General features: G+C 42.0%; 2 protein-coding genes across 2 annotated transcripts in view; one reads left to right on the forward strand and one right to left on the reverse strand.

The window, feature by feature from the left end:
• The window catches only part of LOC139442300 (nephrocystin-1-like), a 56,765-nt gene extending 49,340 nt beyond the window's left edge, over window positions 1-7,425 (forward strand). Inside the window, exons 28-30 of the mRNA XM_071223091.1 lie at window positions 4,617-4,733; window positions 5,595-5,753; window positions 7,026-7,425. Coding sequence (XP_071079192.1) covers window positions 4,617-4,733; window positions 5,595-5,753; window positions 7,026-7,046 — 297 coding nt within the window. The 3' untranslated portion in view covers window positions 7,047-7,425. The remainder of the gene's footprint in view (window positions 1-4,616; window positions 4,734-5,594; window positions 5,754-7,025) is intronic.
• A 5,343-nt stretch (window positions 7,426-12,768) lies between these two features.
• The window catches only part of LOC139442237 (tectonin beta-propeller repeat-containing protein 2-like), a 28,847-nt gene continuing 17,971 nt past the window's right edge, over window positions 12,769-23,644 (reverse strand). The window contains exons 11-18 of the mRNA XM_071223015.1: window positions 23,113-23,311; window positions 22,057-22,146; window positions 21,091-21,312; window positions 18,882-19,072; window positions 18,531-18,621; window positions 18,101-18,250; window positions 17,405-17,621; window positions 12,769-14,652 (exon numbers count right to left, since the gene is read on the reverse strand). Coding sequence (XP_071079116.1) covers window positions 17,464-17,621; window positions 18,101-18,250; window positions 18,531-18,621; window positions 18,882-19,072; window positions 21,091-21,312; window positions 22,057-22,146; window positions 23,113-23,311 — 1,101 coding nt within the window. The 3' untranslated portion in view covers window positions 12,769-14,652; window positions 17,405-17,463. The remainder of the gene's footprint in view (window positions 14,653-17,404; window positions 17,622-18,100; window positions 18,251-18,530; window positions 18,622-18,881; window positions 19,073-21,090; window positions 21,313-22,056; window positions 22,147-23,112; window positions 23,312-23,644) is intronic.

Genomic DNA, 23,644 nt, shown 5'->3' on the forward strand with positions numbered 1-23,644 from the left:
TACCCTGTAGACAGTTGCCCAGTCTGATATTTAGAAGCTGTGTGTTATTGTTGTGTAAAATGTGACCCCGTAAAGGTACACATGTTTGAATGTCGTACTTATATATCTAAACATATAGTGAGTTTAGGTGTGTTTCTTACATGCTTGTTGGTAATACAGTTAGTCAAAGCATGTCGTTCATGCAGATCAAGATGCAATTAGATGCTTTTATGGAAGAGCTTATATTGGACTAACATCTAACAGTACTTTCCTGGCAACCTGTGTTATGGATAGAGCATTGCTTACTTGTAACTAGGTTACCAAGGCGATAGAATATTATAACTTGTTCATCTTCCCAAGGCAAGGCGTTAACAGACTATAAAAGTCCAGTTTCCACCCTTGCCGAAGATGTCTGGAATTTCCAGGCTTGATTGTAGCTCACCAGTGGCTATTATGGGTTATGTCCCTTGTATATCCATCCTACTGACCAATCAGATTGTGTCTCTCATACCACTTGCATTTTCTTCAAACAAAATGGCTGTGCCCAGTCAAGATGATCTGATCGCTTATCAAGATCTATATCTTACCCCATGAAGTGCAACCAAATCACTTAAGCACTTTGATTAGAAACATGAAAAGACAGATATAAAAATATATATACATAGTCTTGTTTTGAAAATGTATATAGATTTGGTGTTGGTGGGTGCATTGGTAGCGGGCGGAGTCAGGCAGGGGGTATGGGCTGGGCCCAGTGTAGATGGGTATGAGATGGGTTAGGAGGCGATGGGGACTGGGGGAGGGGTGGGGCCCAGTGTAGATGGGTGTGAGTTGGGTTGGGAGGGGATGGAGACTGGGGTATGGGCTGGGCCCAGTGTAGATAGGTATGAGATGGGTTTGGAGGTGATGGGGACTGGGGGAGGGGTGGGGCCCAGTGTAGATGGGTGTGAGATGGGTTAGGAGGCAATGGGTACTGGGGGAGGGGTGGTGCCCAGTGTAGATGGGTGTGAGTTGGGTTGGGAGGGGATGGAGACTGGGGTATGGGCTGGGCCCAGTGTAGATGGGTATGAGATGGGTTAGGAGGTGATGGGGACTGGGGGAGGGGTTGGGCCCAGTGTAGGTGTTGAGAGTTGGGTTTGGAGGGGGTGGAGACAGGGAGGGGGTGGAGATGGGGAGGGGTTGGTCCCAGTGTAGGTGGGTGTGAGTTGGGTTGGGAGGGGATGGAGACAGGGAGGGGGTATAGATGGGGAGGGGTTGGTCCCAGTGTAGGTGGGTGTAAGTTGGGTTGGGAGGGGATGGAGACAGGGAGGGGGTATAGATGGGAGGAGTGGTTGAGCCCAGTGTAGGAGGGTGTTAATTGGGTTGGGAGGGGATGGAGACAGGGAGGGGGTATAGATGGGAGGAGTGGTTGAGCCCAGTGTAGGAGGGTGTTAATTGGGTTGGGAGGGGGTGGAGACAGGGAGGGGGTATAGATGGGGGAGGTGTTGGGTCCAGTGTAGGTGGGTGTAAGTTGGGTTGGGAGGGGGTGGAGACAGGGAGGGGGTATAGAAGGGGAGGGGTCGAGCCCAGTGAAGATGGGTGTGAGTTGGGTTGGGAGGGGGTGGAGACAGGGAGGGGGTATAGAAGGGGAGGGGTCGAGCCCAGTGTAGGTGGGTGAGAGTTGGGTTGGGAGGGGTGGAGACAGGGTGGGGGTATAGATGGGGGAGTGGTTGGGTCCAGTGTAGGTGGGTGTGAGTTTGGTTAAGAGGGTTTAGAGACAGGGAGGGGGTCTGCGGGTGAGGATGGTAATGATTTGAGAGATCCAGTATGAGGATGATGTTTTTTGAAGAAGTTACGTACAGCCGGACACTGCTTGGAGCTTTATGTCTTTCATCTCAGTAACACAGCAACAACATAGATATCAGATATTTGCTCCTCCAGCTGTCTAACAGCATATATATTTCACCAAGGGAGCATGGTAGCAGCACTAACATCTGCATGGGTTGCTAAAATACAATTTTACATTTATATTAATTTCTATTCTGCATTCATAGTTATGGGGAACATTATATGAATGTAAGACATGATCTAACTGAGGAATATTGGCAACTGAATGAAAGCGACCAATGAAATAATAAGTTTGGTCCAAATGAATTTTTGTTTTGTTTTACAAATTCTCTTGATCAAAGAGGAAACATGAAGGATGGTGTAGAAGTGTTGACATTAATTCCATGGAAAAGACACTTTAGAAATATTTTTTGAAAAACACAAAAAACAAAACATAAAGAGGTTATGAATGCATATCTCCAATCACACCATGATAAGTATTTTATGAAAAATCTATTAGGCTTGTCAATAAAACAATAAATTATATTGGTCTTGTCATTTTTATATATGGAAGCTGAAGAAATATTTTATTTCTACATTGTATGCATTATATATCTTGTCTATAGGATCAAGGTCATAAAACAAAACAACCTGTGAATTTTCTGTTGTGGAATATCATTTTCAGATTCTTTTACTTCATTTTTCATTATTGTCATTTGTGTGCTTCGAGTCTTGTCTTCCGATTTATCATTCATATTTTCTGTGTTATTTTCCCCTACAGAAAGTGGTAAGTGTGGTCCCCACAAAGTTTTTGTTCCACATTGCAACAAAACTGACATTATTTTGGAGCGTTGTGTTGTCATTGCTAACATTGGACATTCAAATCCCATTACGGGTCACGTCAGACCGACCTTGCGTGAACCGACCAATGAAATGACTGACAAGAAATCGACATCAGCCAATCAGAAGGCAGCTTTCTTGTGCTTTACGGCACTAATTTCAAATTGGCGACTACGCTTCCAAAATATTTTGACAAATTCTCAATAAAAAATTTGAAACCTAAACAAAAGAACATTCTGGAATGGCTAATAGATGGTCTAGATTGTATTGATTCAGTCGTTATTTCACAAAACAACCTGTGAATTTTCTGTTCTGAAATATCATTTTCAGATTCTTTTACTTCATTTTTCATTATTGTCATTTGTGTGCTTCAAGTCTTGTCTTCCGATTTATCATTCATATTTTCTGTGTTATTTTCCCCTACAGAAAGTGGTAAGTGTGGTCTCCACAAAGTTTTTGTTCCACATTGCAACAAAACTGACATTATTTTGGAGCGTTGTGTTGTCATTGCTAACATTGGACATTCAAATCCCATTACGGGTCACGTCAGACCGACCTTGCGTGAACCGACCAATGAAATGACTGACAAGAAATCGACATCAGCCAATCAGAAGGCAGCTTTCTTGTGCTTTACGGCACTAATTTCAAATTGGCGACTACGCTTCCAAAATATTTTGACAAATTCTCAATAAAAAATTTGAAACCTAAACAAAAGAACATTCTGGAATGGCTAATAGATGGTCTAGATTGTATTGATTCAGTCGTTATTTCACAAAACAACCTGTGAATTTTCTGTTCTGAAATATCATTTTCAGATTCTTTTACTTCATTTTTCATTATTGTCATTTGTGTGCTTCAAGTCTTGTCTTCCGATTTATCATTCATATTTTCTGTGTTATTTTCCCCTACAGAAAGAGGTAAGTGTGGTCTCCCCAAAGTTTTTGTTCCACATTGCAACAAAACTGACATTATTTTGGAGCGTTGTGTTTTCATTGCTAACATTGTTCAGATTTCACACTGCACTTTTGTCTCGCTGATTTCATACTGAGCATACTCATGGTATTTTCGGGCACAAGTGTTTGAGAGTAACATCATTAATGTGGAAGCATGATTTAAAGATGTCTCTCGTGAGGATTCTGGGTCATAATAGGCCGTGACCCGTGCAGATCTGGGGTAGAATAGGTCTTCAGCAACCCATGCTTGTCATATGAGGTGACTATGCTTGTCATAAGAGGCGACTATCAGGATTGGGTGAAATCTCATTAAAATCAGATCCATTTTGATTATTAAAAAGACTTGGTTCTATATTGTCCTTACTTATTCTTGTGGAGATGGTGGGGTAGCCCAGTGGTTAAAGCGTTCCCTCTTCACACCGAGGCCTAGGTTCAATTCCCCACATGGGTACAGTGTGTGAGGCTCAGTATTGTTGAATATTACTGAAAGTGACATTAAACCATACTCTCTCACTCACTCTATTGTTAAATCTTAAAATGTCTGGTTTCCCTTTACATTAATGCAGTGAATGTACAGAATGGATATGGCCCTGTATTTGTTTGAGCTGTTAGATAGGATAAACTATCTCTTTTTTCAGTAAACTTGACAAAAGTTGAAGAACCCTATTAAGCAAAGCTTTTAAAAAAAAATCAAATCTGAAAAAAGTTTTCTATTCTGTCAAATTTAATGCAAACTACATGTGTACTTGAGAACATATTGCATAACTAGTTAAACTGCAAAACAATTGGTTACAAGAGGTCTAACAAGGTGACATGGTTAACTAACACTGCACAGTCTGATAACTTTCTGAAGAACAAGAAAAACATCTTTCTTATTTCTTTTCACCTTCCTATTAGCCTAAACCAAACAGAAAAAAGCCTGAGTATTGAATATGTGTACCCCTTGTGGTGAGTGAGTTGCAAGTATGTATGCTACCCAGTTGGTCAAGTCTTCATGTAGCACTGAGCATGCTGAGTGAGCCCATACTGTGTGTGTTTCAGAGGGACGATGAGTTCATGAAGGACACGTTTAAGAAGGTGTTCATTGAGTCTGTGTACCCGCTTGTCAACATCGCCACACTGCCCCCCTACGTCACAGGAGACACCGACACAGAAGAGGTACATGTCAAATAGTTATTATTATGATTGGCCATTTATATTGCCCATATTTCCACACCACCCATATTCATGCCACATGCTCAAAGCGCTATTATTACCCCAGTCACTGGTTCAGGGTACTCTCAAGAATCATTCTCAGCTCCCTGGGGAGTGTACAACCCAGGCTGCCTGTTAGGCGCTAGAAGGTTAACAACCACATTGCCATCTCATCCTACCGGGTACCCATTCGCTGCTTGGCAAACAGGCACATTTCGCTCAACATCACTTGCCCAGGGAGACGCCACATGTGCTTCAGTGTGGGGCAGGAACAAAGCCCAAGAAACTCTCTGTTTAGTTAAGTGATAACATATTGAGTTATTATACACAAGAACTGTTGAGATCACAAATTGGTTGACACCTCCAGCAAGTATTCTGTATTCTGTCATATCAAGAGTACATCTGTGAGTGTGTGTACATTGAAAGGAAAGCACACACACACACACACACACACACACACACACACACACACACACACACACACCTTTTTCAAGACACCTACATGTCAGGTTAAGGCAACTATGATTGTCGAAAGAGGCCACTCAGAGGCTGATCTGGATGATGCATGTCATCGTATCCTAATTGCGTGGATCGATGCTCATGATGTCAATCACTAGATTGTCTGGTCCAGACTCGATTATTACAAACTGCCATCATATAGCTGGAATATTACTGAGCGCAACGTTAAACAACAAACAAATAAACATGTCAGATTATGATGTGACCTGGGTAAGGTTTCCAGACCCCTTTTTCAAAATCCTGGATTTTCCTCTGCTTACGGTGCTCAGCGCTATTCACAAAGCTTTCATTCCCTCCACCTGCCAGGCCCGCATTATGGAGATAGACAAGTTCCGGAGTCAGAAGTTGCAGCGGAAGTCCGCGTTGGCCGCGCTGCTCTCCTCCGACATCATCTTCACCCCCTTCAACCTCCAGGAGGTGGCCTTCAACGTCATCGGACCCCACTGCCTCCCCAAAACCACACATGTAAGTACAGGGTGTCACATGTAGGTATACTGTGTCACTCTGCACAGGTAGGGAGGGTTTATTTTTTCTTATTACTTGCCCGTGAAGAGATCACCCGTTTGATAAACATACAGCTGTATTACACATTGTGTAATACCAATCACGTGCTTATGTACTCTCGGAACACGTTTCATGAACATCTATTGAAAGCTCTCAACATGCCTTGGCTTATTCAACGACATTGCGTGTGGAGTTGATAGATCACTGAGAGGAGCTTATGACCCCAGCAACCTTGTTGCTAGGCTGACGTCACATGGCATTGTTTCGCCGAAGGATCTTGCAACAACATTCCACAAATTATGTCATCAGGTATTGTGACGTTATTGAAAACTTTGAGGTGCAAGGATCCGTTCCACAAGGCGATCGTATTGTAGCGCAACAACAGTCGTCAGTCTAAGTTAAAGTATGTGAGTTGTGATAGTCGTAGCCCTACGATAATTTTGTGAATTCTAAAGGTGGACCGTTGTATGGTATTAAATTCATAGGTTTCAACTTTTGACGTGTTTGAAGTATTATTCTGTTAAACTCAATTGGACTATGCCGTGGATCATGAAGGTGTCAGCCTATTCATACTCAACAGTATAATTAAAAAAACGTTATAATTGGCAAGTAATGAATAAATCACTAAACTCGCTCCCGTGTAAAACCAATTTTATGACACTCGTGAATAGTTGTGGTATCTGACGAGCGAAATTTTATGAAACTCGTGAATAGTTGTGGTATCTGACGAGCAAAATTTTCTGAAACTCGTGAATAGTTGTGGTATCTGACGAGCGAAATTTTATGAAACTCGTGAATAGTTGTGGTATCTGACGAGCGAAATTTTATGAAACTCGTGAATAGTTGTATCTGACGAGCAAAATTTTCTGAAACTCGTGAATAGTTGTGGTATCTGACGAGCGAAATTTTATGAAACTCGTGAATAGTTGTGGTATCTGACGAGCGAAATTTTATGAAACTCGTGAATAGTTGTGGTATCTGACGAGCGAAATTTTATGAAACTCGTGAATAGTTGTGGTATCTGACGAGCGAGTTGTTTTGGGCGAGTTTAGTATTCTATATTTATGCATCACTGGTATGAGTGAAGTAACAATGCGTTTTAGGTTGTGTCAGTGTGGGGACTGAAACCCAGACTGCATCGTCAGCAGACACACCATGTGTGATTACCCAAGCATCATGAACAGTAAACAAAACATCATATTTAATCAAAATTTCTGTTGTCTGTTGTTTCAGTCGACTGCTGTACAAGGCTGACCCAACTACCTACACTCTCTACCAGCAACTGCCATGTACCCCATCACTTCCACAGCCCCTCTCGCTCAGTGTGCCGCTCAGCATCATCTACAAGTCCAGTAGGGCTGGGATGGGTAACTCGGGTACTCAGGTCGGGTGGGGACTGAGTAGGACCCGGGTAGCTACCTGGACTTGTGGTTAGTGATGTGATATATTGTTTAATGAGAAAAATTCACTACTGTAACTCCATGGTTATCTAAAAATTGCTTTTTCGGATATCTTTCTGGCAATATCGTTTTTTGGTGTATCTAAATACTTTTTGCCAGGGATCCAGTAAAATAATTCCTAATCGGACATATTGTAACCAACTCTTGAGACGTACAGCGGGTGTCTGGGTAGGGTTGGGTAAAAGGGGGTGGGTACCCGGGTAGTAAATTTGGGCCCGTTCCAGCCCTAAAATCCAGTGTCTGTAACATTTTTTATCTATGAGATATCGTTTGTGATCAAGGAAGAGTCTCATGGTTATCAGTAGGGGGACGGAGTTCAACATACTTTCCTGATGCTAAATCAAGCTCATCAAGAATAACATACGTTTATAGATGCATACCTGTTAGTGTTTCTCTTAATAGGTCTTGACCGTAACGCGGAAGACTCGGGTTTGATTCCCCTCATGGGTACAATGTGTGAAGCCCATTTCTTGTGTCCCACTCACTAACAGGTCTTGACTAGGTTAGCACGAATGATAATAATAATAATGATGATAATGATAATAATAATAATAAAGTGTATTTATTATGTGCTATATTCCACACACTACCATTATTACCCTAGTTAGTGGATCAATGTGCTTTGAGCTCTCTGTGAGCACCATCTCATCCTACCGGGTACCCATTTGCTGCTGGGTGAACACAGTAAGGGTTGTATCGCTGTTTGTAAAGATAGTAACGGTAATACTGTTTTAAGAAATAATGGCACTTTTACTATGGCTGAAGAAAAGTGACTTTAATGTCTCATTCTGTCGTGTTATTTTCCACTGAGGCTGAGGACATTTTGACACTTGAGAAGGGCAGGTAACTCTCTATATACCGGGTAATTCTAGAGGAAAGATATAAAGTGATGGAATGAAACATAAGGCTTCTTTCCTTATCCTTACAAGTAAATATAGATTCATCTATCAAATCAGAATTCAGTTTTAGCAGCAAGGAACATATTCTTGTTTAGTTCACTGATATTACGTGTTTCTGTATTTTAAATATTATGTGATATGTAAATATATTGTTGCTTCGTATTGTCCAGATATGTAGATCCGTCCAGTGCATCTTTGTTATTTATTTTATGGAAATATGGACAATATATATGTATATAATAAAGATCATCTTTGTATATGGTTTTGTTAGGGAATCTGTTTCAACCTCTGCTATTTCAGATTATCAAGACCCGTGAAGATCCGGGTTAGAATAGAGATCTTCAGCAACCCATGTTTGCCGTGAAAGGCGACTGTGCTTGTCATAAGAGGCGACTAACGGGATCATGTGGTCAGGCTCAGTGACTTGATTGATGCATGTCATCGTATCCCAATTGCGTGTATCAGTGCTCATGATGTCAATCACTGGAATGTCTGGTCTATACTTGATTATTTACAGACTGCCATTATATAGATGGAATATTGCTGAGTGCGGCGTTAAACAACAAACAAACATATCAGATCATCAAGTTGAGGTGTGGTGAGGTGAAATTTGGTTTAACATTGCGTCTTAGAGTATTGCACTTATATTGCGACTGTGAGTGTGTGTGTTTGTTTGTTTTTGTGTGTTTGTACTAGTCCAGACTGATGCCGATTTATAGTGCTAGCTCACTGAGATACCATGCCGCAGTTTAACATGAATACATCACTCAGACACAGTATACTAACTCCGAACTGACCAGTCCTTGTTTTAGCCCCTTAATGCCGAGCGCCAGATAGGGTATCAGCAAGTACCATCTTTTAACGTCTTTTAATATGACGCGGCCGGGGATCGAACCCCGAACCCCGAACCATCTGCCCTCCGGGCGGACGCTCTACCACTAGACCACGGAGGCGGTCTTTATCAAGTAGAAACACAATATGGGTATGGTTCCTCAGTAATGTTACAAGACATGTTGACAAAATACTGGAGTTATTTTATGTCACATCCAGCTGTGGATGACCCATTTAGCCAGGTCACACACATGCATTGCCACCTCCCCATTAATTAACAAGGATGAAGCACTGAACCTTTATTGTGCACCAGAATCCCTATAGGGCACATGAGTCATCATACCAAACGACGTTAAAAGATTGTTCTGTTACCCTGTCTGGCGCAGACATTAAGGGTCTAAAACAAGGACTGGTTGGCTAGGAGTCAGTATGCTGTCTGAGTGGGATATTCATGTTAAACTGCGGCATGGTATCTTTATGGGTAAGTGGATGCTCTACCACTAGACTACAGAGGCAGTCTTGTCAGTATTAAATTGTTGTAAATAATTAGATTTTGATGATTGGACTTTCCGTGTGCTACTTCTCTGGGTACCCATGCAGTGTATATTTTTTTAGAAAGAGAAAAACAAGAAACATTTCAATAAAACTGAATTGATAATTTATTCCTGCCATGATAAAAATATATAACTGTAAGCATTAAAGCAGATAACACGAGCCAGGTGGAATGCAGTCACAACACCACTGCTGGCAGAGCAAGTCATAAATCACAGGTTAACAATCACAGAACAAGAACATTGTCACACAATAACAGTCATCACTATCTGAAGCCTTGTCATGTGTCTCTCGGTAAACAGCAGGGCACAGAACAAGGGTGCTGTCTCTAACCTTAACAAGCCGTCATCTGGCTATGACGAACAGATACATCTGCCAATACTATCTGTATGGTTGCCATTTTATTCTGCCACACATCCACCGTGAATGGAGAGAGTATGGTTTTACGCTGGTTTTAGCAATGTTCCAGCAAGATCACGGCCAGGGTCACTAGAAATGGGTTTCACACGTTGTACCCATGTGGGGAATCGAAGAACAGAATGGAAATCCAAATACATTAAGGCTTTAGACAATTCAATTTTGGGAATCGAATCCGTGTAGATGCATTGCAAACCAAAACTAAACCTTTGAGCTACCTCAGTCACAAGATGTATTCCACCGCTTATTTGCAGCTGGTATCACACCATGCAACTAAGGGCAGAGAACTCTTGTAAGATTGTCTGATCTGGTCACTTTCACATAAGAACATCAAGCCTGCCTATTTCTTGATTATAATTGTTATGGAATTACACATGAATGATAAAATACACAAAAATGTCAGTTCAAATGTATTTCAACCACACACAAATTTCACAACAGACAGTGATTTACACGTTGGAAATGACAATTTTCCCATACAATTTTCAGTGTCATGATGTAACGTCAAAATCACCGGAAAGAATAACGACACGTTCATGAACTGCTGGTACACCAAACACTTGCACAAGTTGTAGGAATGGAAGCCATATTTTCAAACAGTTTAAGTCGGCTCTCAGACAAGCAGGAGCAACTGGGAACCAGTTCCGACCGGGATCATTATCACATCAATGCAGAGCTACAACATTGTACATGTTGCAGCCATAGACAGACGGATCCAGAGAAGGGGTCCATTGGGTCCAGACACCCCCCTCTCCATTTTTGAAATCCAAAATGTAGTATGATGTAGGAAGTAAAATTGACAGAGGATTTTGATATTCTGGACCCTTCATTTTTAAAAATGCTGGATCCGCCCTGAATAGAGTACAGTCCAGTATACAAGTATGGGTGCGGTGGAAATATTGGTGTGTGGGGTTACTCTCTAGCACTCGAGCTACTGTGAAAATATAAATATTTATGATAAATAAAAGTCTACTTCTATGACACCTTACTCCATGCACAATGCATGCTTGAAGCACACGGTCACAGTAAAAGAGTTCATCTTGAAAACGCGATCGGGAACAGATGGGTTTTCAGGCGAGATTAGAAGAGTGATAGGCTTGAAGTCTTAATTGTGGAGGGAGATTATTCCCCTCAATACAGCTTCAGTATAACAAGAGTGAAATACATCCAGTGAATATCCAGTGTATTGGGATTGGTAAATCGGGTACTCGGGTGGGTACTGAATAGGACCTGGGTACCCACAGGACTACCCGGACCCGTGGTTAGTCACGTTATATATTGTTTAAAGACAAAAATTATCTAAAACTCTTTGGTTACAATACACGTCACTAATGTTCGCATTTCATTCTAACTATGCACACATTCTTTTTTACTTTTTGAATAAAGATTGAACTTCAGCCCACTTCAGTGTATGCATGACCAGATCGTTTTAAATGTGTATCTAAACACATTTTGCCAGGACTACAGTCAAACTTTTCCTAATGTTTGTATGTATATATCTCTTGAGACCTACAGTAGGTACCCGGGTAGGGTTGGGTAATAGAGGGGTGGGTTCCCTGGTATAAAATTTGGACTCGTCCCAGCCCTACAGTGTATTATACTTCATATTATTATATATACATAGATCAATTTGCCAGGATTTGGTGTCACGTTTGTCATGAAGTGATATGTTGTCTTGATATAGCTGATTGCAGGATAATTAGTTCAGGTGGTGCAATATATTGAATGGTTAGTCAAGCAAATCTAATTATACAAATATAAATATTCAGGGAGATGAAATTAATCCAAAATCATGAAAAAGTGATTTTTTTTTTTAACAAAACTAAAATGGCCGGATAACGAGGTTTCACATACAAAGCTGAACAAAGGTCTAATTTATTTGGATGGCGTTCAATATTTTCAACAGAACCACATCTACGGTACACACAGGAAGTGCATGGAAGTAAATATACACTGATCTCAGCACTCTATGTTTGATATAAGCACAGTTTCAAGCATTAAACATACACTTATCCATTTAAAATAACATGTTCAGAAAGTGGTTGTCAGCAGATGAACAGAGGTATGGTAACGCCCATGCATACAGACATTGTATATATTTTATATATACACATTCGCACACAGATATGTAAAAATATCACAATAATTATAATCAACAAAACTGATAAAGTAACCTTCACCCCAGTACCAAGAACCAAGGATCAAGATGCAGTGACACATTGCATACACTACAGTAACAAAATTAACAAAATTCTACATTTGTGATGCACTCTGTCACAGTTGTAATGATCGTCAATGTCACCTCAACTTCCATTTGGCAATATGAGGAGAGTTGTCTCCCCTCCACCATGACACATGGCAGTTCAAGAGTAGTCTCCCCATGGCCACCTACATCTGGAAGTACTACAAGTTGTCTCCCCTCCCTCATGACACCTGGCAGTACTACAAGAGTTGTCTCCCCATGGCCACCTACTTCTAGAAGTGCTAAGAGAGTGTTCTACCCACAACCACTAGTCACTCTCCGTATCGTCGCTACTACCAATGTGCAAGCAGCCATTTACAATCTTGAAATTTCCCCTCTTATCCTCTATGTATTTTTGTGTGGCTCTGGAAATGTGATTCTAGTGAATTGAGATTTTGATTGTTTTTCGTTTAACACTGCACTCAGCCATATTCCAGCTACATGACAGCGGTCTGTGAATAATCGAGACTGGACCAGACAATCCAGTGATTGACATCATGAGCATCGGGCCACGCAATTATGATACGATGACATGCATCAACCAAGTCAGCTTGGTCTCGATCCTGTTTGTCGCCTTTTACAGCAAGCATGGGTTGCTGAAGACCTATTCTATCCCGAATCTTCATGATTCTAGTGAATTGAGAAAAGCTTCACAACTGATTTACGATTTCCCAGATGAATTTACGTTTGTTTGATCAGACCAGTTCGAGACTGCAGACCAACAGAAAAACTCCCCTTACATTCTTAAGACACCAATTAAATGATAGTTGAAATGAAATAGAAATTCAAATTGACAAACAAAGAAAATACTAAGCTTAGGGGGAGACTATTCAGCGTCATGACAGTCTTTGCTTGTTTGTACACCAAAGACGTGTAGAGATGTACATATATCTTTGTGTAAACATAACAGTCAGTTGGCTGTGGCGGCCGAGTGGGGGCGAGTTCTATCTTCATGTATGTATAGTCTACAGTGAAACAAGCATGAAATGCTCATATCTGCCACCAGTATGACATGTCCGGTTGGCATTCATAAAAGCTCTCCGGAAACAAGCACTACCACCATTTTTAGTCTAAGTCAAAGTCACTGCGATGGAAACTGGAATTTGTTTTTAAAAAAATGAAAAACTATCAAAAGGCATTAGTTTACCAGTAGACCTATCTATGTGCCAAGTTTGGTGAAGAAATATTGTACGGTTTTCAAGATCTGCTTCATAAAGGAGCTCCACCACTGTTATCAGTCTGAAGTCATAGTCATTCCCATGAAAACTCAAAAAATAAATTTAAAAAAAACCCCAAACTATCAGAAGGTGACAGTTCACCACTAGACCTATCTATGTGCAAAGTTTTGTTAAGATATCTCTCACTGATTTTGAGTTCTGCTCCAGAAACGAAACATGATGGACTGAAGGACGGACATCATCCATTCTTATATCCCCCTTCCACTTCATGGCTGGGGATAATAATGTCAGTATGCAGGCCCAATAACACGAACACATTAATACTGGAAACATGGCAGCCAGCAAGACGGTGATACGTCCATTTAAGCAACAACTCAGCACAATGTAAATTGAGTACTAATTTAAAACAAATCAGTTGTAATTTGAAATCATGGGATTATTGCACAGCCTTATTCATATTTATTCCGATAACTCCATATTTTCTAACAGCAAACATCTCAGCAATAAATTCCCTTCCACTACATAACATTTATAACACAAAATAGGATATACAAAACAAAATCTTAAACAAAATACATCTTATTAAACATGCACATGTGTACATACAGAAGAGCTTTGTCATGCTCTTATTCTGCAAACACCAACAGAGCTCTCAAAACAAAAAGTACCTTCAATATGTTCTTTCAGTATCCAGGGACTGATCCATATGACCAGTTGAAGTCAGTGTGTGAGAATGGTTTTACACTGATTTTAGCAATATTCCAGCGACATTTCGTCAGAGACATCAGATATGGGGATTCACACATTTACCCTATGGGGAATCAAACCGGGGCCTTCAGAGTGACAATCGACTGCTTTAACCACTAGGCTACCACACCGCTGCAGGACCAGTTGAAATGCCCAATATACAGTGAATGAAAGTATAATTCAATAAAAAAAGTTGTTTTTTTTCTTCAAAATCCAAGGCAGGTTGGTCTATGATATAAGACATGATGAAAAGGGCTTAACAAAAGTGACGTTTCTTCGTCTGCCTGGGGTTCTGTCAATGCCCATGGATAAACACAAACAAAATTACGTACAGTGGTAGAAATGTGATATGAAATTTCTTTTAAAAGCTTATGTAGTCAGCCTGTCCAATATACCTAAAGCTTTACCAAACAACAATAGCATACATCAATTTTGTTATGTACAGACGTATATCATGTATATTAGTATTGTAAGGAGGCATCTTCTCACCACAGGGACACTGGAATCAGAGCGTCACATGCCATGGTATTCTGGCTGAACAATAAAGATTCAATATATCAAGATTCAGTATATAAAGAATCAACATCTATAGATTCAATATATAAAGAATCAACATACAGATTCAATATATAAAGAATCAACATCTACAGATTCAATATATAAAGAATCAACATCTACAGATTCAATATACAAAGAATCAACATCTACAGATTCAAAATACAAAGAATCAACATCTACAGATTCAAAATACAAAGAATCAACATCAAAATATTCAATATACAAAGAATCAACATCGAAAGATTCAATATATAAAGATTCAATATACAAAGAATCAACATCTACAGATTCAATATACATAGAATCAACATCTACAGATTCAATATATAAAGATTCAATACCTACAGATTCAATATACAAAGAATCAACATCTACAGATTCAATATACAAAGAATCAACATCAAAAGATTCAAAATACAAAGAATCAACTTCGAAATATGCAATATAAAAAGATTCAATAAACAAAGAATCAACATCAAAATATTCAATACATAAAGATTCAATATACAAAGAATCAACATCGGAAGATTCAATATATAAAGAAGCAACATCGAAAGATTCAATATATAAAGATTCAACATCGAAAGATTCAATAAACAAAGAATCAACATCGAAAGATTCAATATATAAAGATTCAATATATAAAGAATCAACATCAAAAGATTCAATATATTCAGAGTAACTATACTAGCCACATTAAGAAACTGTGCACGGAGAAAATATAGATATAAGGGCACACCGTCCATATATGAAATATAGGTTTGAACACAGCAATTATTGGAGACATTCAAACGCTCATGCACGTGCCATGCAATATGACGTCATTGATGGGGGCCTATGGACGTGCAATGTGTTACTGCACGTGCATCCTGTGCAGCTGTACACAGCATTTGCAACTCAAAATTTGCTGTCACTTTGGAAAGCATGATCTGTGGTCATTCAAAAATTCAAAACTTCTCAGGCGCAGACACAAGCATATCACAAGCAAATCATGCCAAGATTGACAGCTGCACAGCGTCATGAAGCCATTGGAATGATCCGAGCGGGAATGAGGCAACAACCGGTGGCAACACATTTCCAATGCCATCGTAACATGATATCGGCATTGGTGAGGCGTTATCAGAACACAAATGACGTTGCCGACCACCCACGTTCAGGACGTCCCCGAGTTAGGAAGCCAAGACAGGACAGATGGATTCGAGTTACACATCTCCGACACAGGTTCCAAACGGCAGTAACGACGTCCCAGACAATTCCTGGAGTGCGCCGTATCCATCCCAACACTGTCGGGAATCGTTTACGTCAGTACGGGATTCGACCACGACGCCCTGCCATACGTCCCATCCTGACACACCGTCATCGAGTCAACCGTCTAAGATGGTGTCGAAATCATGTTCGCCAACCTCCAATATGGTGGAGAAATGTTGTCTTTACAGATGAATCGAGGTTCAACATTTCCCACAGTGACGGGCGCCAACGTGTCTACCGGTGTTTGGGAGAACGTTATGCACGCAACTGTATTGTGGAGAGGAATCGTTTTGGAGGTGGCTCTGTGATGATTTGGGGTGGGATAACAGCACGGCACCGAACCCCTTTGGTGGTTGTTCAGGGCAATCTCACCGGTGTTGGCTACAGAGATCAGATTCTGAGGCCTGTGGTCATCCTTTCCTACAACGTCATGGCCCGGGATTGACATTTCAACAGGACAACGCTCGTCCTCACACGGCTAGGGTCGCAATGGATTTCCTTCACCATAACAATGTCATGTTACTGCCATGGCCTGCAATTTCTCCAGATCTCTCCCCAATAGAGCATGTGTGGGTTGAAATGGAGCGCCGTCTGCGTCGTCTTCCACATCCTCCAGAAAAGGTCCGTGACTTGGCACAGGATTTGAGGAGGATATGGCAGGCCATTCCCCAGGCCTTCCATGCCCATTTGGTGGACTCCATGCTTCGCTGATGCACTGCTGTGATTCATGCATAGGGTGGTCATACCTGTTATTGACTTTGTGACTTTGTCGTATGACCCCCTACTCCATTTTGATCTTCTGACGTCATCGTAACAGATGTTGTTCAGGTCCCGTTGACATTTTCTTATGGTCCGATCATTCAGCTGCTACAGCGTCTGCATCATTTTGTTCTTGCTGTGTTGTATTTCAATCCAGAATATATTTTCGCCGTGCACAGTTTCTTTATATGGCTAGTATATATATCTTGGGGCACATGAATCACTGACTGAGTGACTGCTTATTATAAAAGTACTTGTCTTGATTGGGACAGATATGGGGAGATAATCTCGCAGATGCCACTGTCTTTCTCGGAAACACATCCTTCCCCAACAGTGGTCAGCTTATTGGGAGACCAAGTCAACGTGGTGGAGTTCTTGACCACTGCAGTCAGCTTATCAGGACTTGAAACAAGAGCTTGATTTTAACAAGAGTTTAAAGCTACTTCTCACACAAGTCTATGTTAAAGTATATGAGCTAGGTGGACAAGCCTCCATAGTTTCAGTTTACAGTTTCCTTATATGATGGGGTCTGTTAATAATCGAGTCAGACACTCCAATGACTGATATCATGAGCACTGGTCTACGCAATTGTAATAAGATGACATGCATCAACCAAGGTGGAGAATCCTAGGAGGAGAATCAAACATGGACCTTGTGGACACAAAGACTTTAGCCACAGTACCACCCACCAAGGTCAGATGATCATGGACTAAAGACTTACTGGTGAGGATATGGTAGCAGGTGTGGGGTGTGGGGTGTGGGGTGTGTGGGGGGTGAGGCTTACACCAGCTCCCACTCCCCCTCCCCCTCACTACTCCCCGACAGTGTCCGGTGAAGCAGGGGGTCGTTGGACATCTGCCGACGCTGGAAGTACTTGGTGCGACACTGCAGCAGGTGCCCCTCCCGGCCGATGGCCCACAGGTCATCTGTTGGAGATGCTGGAATGACGAGGATGTCAAATGATGTGACAAAACTTACGACAATCATTCTGACAACGATCCAAGGGGCTTGCCCAGGCACATTTCCAGAAGTCCTGAATCTGAAAACACCTTCCTAACTTTCTTATCTTTATCATTTTTAATTGTTCAATATATCCGATATTTATTTAACTTTATGGACAGAGGGCTGTCATCAACTACTGATTGCCACAGCTCAGCCAATCATCCACAAAGCTGAGAGCTAGTCACAAGGCTACACTTAAACAAGCAGTTGAATTTGAAATATTAATGGCTGTCACCAGTTTAACAACTATCTCATAATTACATGAATGCAGTATTGATTTTCATTACCATCATTGTGGTATTCACTTCTACGCACCCACAAGCTCTATTCACCTCTACCCACCCACCAGCTCTATCCATCCACCCACCCATCAGCTCTATTCACCTCTACCCACCCACCAGCTCTATTCACCCACCTGACAGATGAGAGAAGACCCCGGGAACCTTCTTCCAGTAGTTGCCACACGGGTTGTCCCGGGAGATGCCGTAGCGGTAGAGGACCTCCCCGTGAGGGTTGAGGGCCCAAACCCCCGTCTTTGTCACCGTCAGCTCAGTAATCAGGGTACCTACAGGCAGTCACAAAGCTTGCAATTAGGAGTGATCATCCACACGGGAACAAAGAGAACAGGTTCTACTCAATCTGTGAGTCAACATTACTCCTCCAGCTTGCATCTGACAACAGACTGTTTCGTTGGTGATCTGGCAGATGCCTATTTCAGTAGACAATTCCTGGAAGCCTATTCTACCTTTCTCAGATTACGATTACCTACAGTTGCACTACTGATCATATTTATATACATATATACTTGTTCCTTGTTCTCCCTTTGTAGAGAAACATGGGATTACCTGGAACATGAACCCACTCTCGGCCAATCGGCATCCGATCTGTAATTCCCTGTCTCACATAACCAAGGCGACGGTTGTCAATTGCCCACACCTGTTGACAAAGACAGCTTCATGGATATGGTGACAAGATGACAGAAAATGCAACTATTTTTCAATGTAAAATCATTATTCATCTTGATCCCATTGATCCTCGTCTCACCTCACCTCACCTCACCTCACCTCTCAACTCAACTCAACTCACCATCCACTCGAGCGGCCCGGTGACGACCTTGGTGAAGGTGATCTCGGAGTCACCTCACTTCGTCTCACCTCGTCTCGTCTCACCTCACCTCTCAATGCAACTCAACTCACCATCCACTCGAGTGGCCCGGTGACGACCTGGGTGAAGGTGATCTCGGAGAAAGAGTCAATGGGGAGCCAGGCAGGGCTCAGCTGCTGGTCTGTGGGAGCCTTGGCGCCGATACGCTGGTACACCAACCCGTTGCAGTCCACAGTCCATACATACTGACTGTTGCAGCTGACGTGGATCAGCTGGGAGTCACCTGGATCAGTCAATGGGATCAACGTTAGGAGGGGTGGTGATATGGGTGGGGCAGGCGAAGGGTCACATCACAACACAAAAGCTGAGAGTGGTAGAGATCTGAGGTAGATACAATCTCATTAAAATCAGATCTTAGTTCTCGATACCGCTAAACAAAGATCTGAAGACATCCCATTAGGGGTCACGTCAGAACGACCTTTCATCCGATCAATCAGAGCGTCGCTTACCAGATCATGAAAGTGACAGTCGGAATGTGATTTCTAATCATACAACCTCAAAAACATTTACACGGGGTATTCCGAACAATAGTTACCAGGTTACAGGTTTAACGACTGAATCCATACAATCTAGACCATCTACTAGCCATTCCAGAATGTTCTTTTGTTTAGGTTTCAAATTTGTAATTGAGAATTTGTCAAAATATGTTCCGAAACGTAGTCGCCAATTTGAAATTAGTGCCGTAAAGCATGAAAAAGCTGCCTTCTGATTGGTCATTCTATTGGTCGGTCAAAGTTTGCGCAAGGTCGGTCTGACGTGACCTGTAACGGGATGTCTTCAGATCTTTGTTAGGCGGCAGCAAGAACTAAGGTCTGATTTTAATGAGATTGAGGTAGATATGTCCTATGGGTAGAGACTATGATACGATCTTACAAACTACATAATGCTTTATCATACCTCCATTGAATGATGAGATCTGATTGGTCCACGTATCTTGATAAAATTCTATGCATCCCACCTTGGAGGGTAATACATTTCTCAGCGGGGGAATAAATCTCTTATACCCCGCCATGAGCAAGTCAGGCTGCACGTGGATTTCTGAGAGGCAGAATAATCCCTTATACCCTGCCTCAAAGCAAAAGCCGCACGCTTTTTCCGAGTCAATAGAAGTCATGTGAAACACCACCAGTTAACCGCAGCTCAATCAAACAGCTGTTTTCTATCAATTTTAATTTATTTGAATTATTTTACAATGTCCCGTTGGAACATGTTGGTAAGAAAAATCTGTTGTAGCAGGATCACTCAAGGTACATGGGGTTTTTACCTGTAATGCGTCCCTCGTTAGATTTTATACCACTCACCTCCGGCAAGTTTACACGGCCTCAAATCAACGAAATAAAAAATAGTACATATTTTTTCAAGCCAAAGGCACATTCAAACTATCACCAAAGATGTAGTATTGTCAAGATCCCCCGGTAACTAACTCTTGACAATTACACCAACAAGAAATATCTCACTGAATATACCCTTAAGGAATACACAAGGAAACAATGTGCAATTATGTCAGCTTGCCAATATGATCTCATCTCAATGCAAAGGAACCCGAAATAAGTATTAACATTTATATCATTTGTTGTACCCTTGACCTTGGCTAAAAAAAATATAATAGTCTTGGTCCTCAGGCACTGCCAACATCATCATAAAGTCTGCTGCCCATTTCGCTTTTATTTCCATTTTAAATGTTTTTTAATAAATCCTAATTCTTAAAAACAATACGATCCAATATAGCACACAGTTACTTCCCTTCACATGCACACTGCTTTACTGTGCATCTCATGTTATAGTTAGGGGGCAATAGGAGTTGTATGCTTGTTTACGTAGGAAGGCCCTTTCCCAGGTTGATAGTACACAACTGTTTATTTGGTTACATGCTAGTTTGAACAAGCAAAAAAATAAAAACAAAACGCCGCCCACCTGCACTATATTTTCAAAAGTCACTGCCTGAGACCGTTCTTTTTTGTTTTTAACCCATCAATAATTTGGAACATTGTATGTAAAACTTGAACTTGTTTGTTTGTTGTTTAACGCCACACTCAGCAACCAAGTCAGCGAGCCTGACCTACCTGATCCCGTTAGTCGCCTCTTACAAGCATAGTCGCCTTTTACGGCAAGCATGCTGAAGAGCTATTTTAACCCGATCGTCACAGGTTACTTGAACTGGAAGAGGAAAATGTTCAAAGACAGGTTAAGTTCCAGCGTTCAAATACAGGTTGAGTTCCAGCACAAGGCTCTTGCACCTACCTAGCTGTGACAGGTCTAGCTCCGCCCATGTCGCACCGTGGGGGCAGTAGGGGCCCATCCCAGCCCTCACCCACACATCGCCATTGTTATCCAGCCCCCACACAGCAATGGGTCCAGCATGCATGGACTTGAACATCGGTGACGGGGAAATGAGTGTGGCTTTCCTGGTGTCGGCCGGGAACACGTACAACTCCTGGTTCGGCTGCTGGGCCCACACAAGGCCTGGAGGAAGATGTAAGATGCAGATGAATGGAAACAGAGGAACACGTCTGATGGGGCTGACAGATGGTAAACTGACAGTCATGTCACAGAAACCCCATAGAATGGACAATGATCCCCTAACATATACAGAGGAACGTTGTTGATTGAGGCATATTACTATTGAAATTCTGTACTCGATTTAGGGTTTTGAAACACAGGCACTGTAATCCAAATTTATTACTTGACCGTGAAGAGATCACCTGATTTGCCGTTGTGTTTTGCAACAAAATAGCGTATTGTGATGTGATTGTAAAACTTTGTGAAGCAGGGTCCCCTGTAATTGTGTAATATTCTGCAACCATTCCTTTAGAAAAGTTCATGTGTAAGTTGGGATGAACATGTATATCCCTTCCTTTGACTCCTTATGTTGAGTTTGTTTGTTGTTTAACGCCACACTCAACAATATTCCAGCTATATGACTGTGGTCTGTAAATAATCCAGTCTGGACCAGATAATCCAGTGATTGACATCATGAGCATCGATCCACGCAATTGGGATACGATGACATGCATAAAGCAAGTCAGCGAGCCTGACCACCCAATCCCGTTAGTCGCCTCGTACGACAAGCATAGTCGCTTTTTACGATAAGCATGGGTTGCTGAAGACCTGTTCTACCCCGGATGTTCACAGGTCTTAACTCCTTCTGACAGCATGTAACTAATACATACAGGCAAACTGGTAACATGAAGCCTTATGATGACCTACCCCAGTCTAGATCCGCCACATTGGCAGACACCGTCTTCCATGTGGCACTGGCAGCCATGCCAACTGGGTGGGCATCTTCCCATCTGTAGCCTGCAACACAGCACAGCATCTGAAGTCTGACTGTCTCACCGGCCTTAGTGAAAAGAGTGGACAAACAAGCTTGAAATACTCATATTTCCCGCATATATGACATGTCTGGTGGTGTGCAAAGCATTAATCCTCCAGAAACAAGCTATGCTGCCATTTTCAGTCTAAGTCAAAGTCACTGCTATGCAAACTCGAAAAATAAATATTTAAAAAATACCATAGGGTTAAAAATAAGTCAAAAATGATATTTTCAACATGGCTTCCATTAAGACCAGATGAGCTAACCCTGGAAGATGTTCTTGGACCTACCCTGCAGACATGGTGGATGTTCTTGTACCTATCCTGCAGACATGGTGGATGGTCTTGTACCTACCCTGCAGACATGGAGGATGTTCTTGTACCTACCCTGCAGACATGGAGGATGTTCTTAGACCTTCCCTGCAGACATGGAGGATGTTCTTGGACCTTCCCTGCGGACATGGTGGATGTCCTTGTACCTACCCTGCAGACATGGCAGATGTTCTGGTACCTACCCTGCAGACATGGTGGATGTTCTTGTACCTACCCTGCAGATATGGTGGCTGTTCTTGTACCTACCCTGCAGACATGGTGGATGGTCTTGTACCAACCCTGCAGACATGGTGGATGTCCTTGTACCAACCCTGCAGACATGGTGGATGGTCTTGTACCTACCCTGCAGATATGGTGGATGTTCTTGTACCTACCCTGCAGACATGGAGGATGTTCTTGTACCTACCCTGCAGACATGCAGGATGTTCTTGTACCTACCCTGGAAGCTGCCCCTGCAGACATGCAGGATGTTCTTGTACCTACCCTGGAAGCTGCCCCTGCAGACATGCAGGATGTTCTTGTACCTACCCTGGAAGCTGCCCCTGCAGACATGCAGGATGTTCTTGTACCTACCCTGGAAGCTGCCCCTGCAGACATGCAGGATGTTCTTGTACCTACCCTGGAAGCTGCCCCTGCAGACATGCAGAATGTTCTTGTACTCGAGGCAGACCCACACCCCCTGGGGTCCGGCGGTAATCAGCCCCCCTCGACTGGTGCTGAGCAGGAAGGACAACTTCTGGGGGTCGAACTTGCTGGCAAGAGATTTCAGGGTATCCAGTGCTGAGGCATCTTGGACAAAATATTCGCTCATTGGCACCTGGGAGTAAAAACACATCCAGTCTTATGGTCCTCAACCACAGTCAGAAACCCATGAGGATGAATTTGGTTGAATCAATTATGTACACAATTTAAGCCTGAGAGAAACTGTATGGTATATGACTGATTTAAAATAAAATAAAATTCCATTTAAAAAGTGCTGAATATCTCTACTTGTATCTTTAGCACATGGACAAACTTGAAGGACTACCTGTCACTTTATTTGTATTTGTTGTACAGGTATTGGTTGTTCAATGGTTGTATTTGTTGTTCACTTGGTGTAACTGTTGTTCAGGGGTTGAGTTGATAGATTAATGTATGTATTGGTTGTTCA

This window comes from Haliotis cracherodii, unplaced genomic scaffold (assembly GCF_022045235.1).
Source record: "Haliotis cracherodii isolate W230 unplaced genomic scaffold, xgHalCrac1.p SCAF_5, whole genome shotgun sequence".
In the NCBI taxonomy this organism is placed as follows: domain Eukaryota; kingdom Metazoa; phylum Mollusca; class Gastropoda; order Lepetellida; family Haliotidae; genus Haliotis; species Haliotis cracherodii.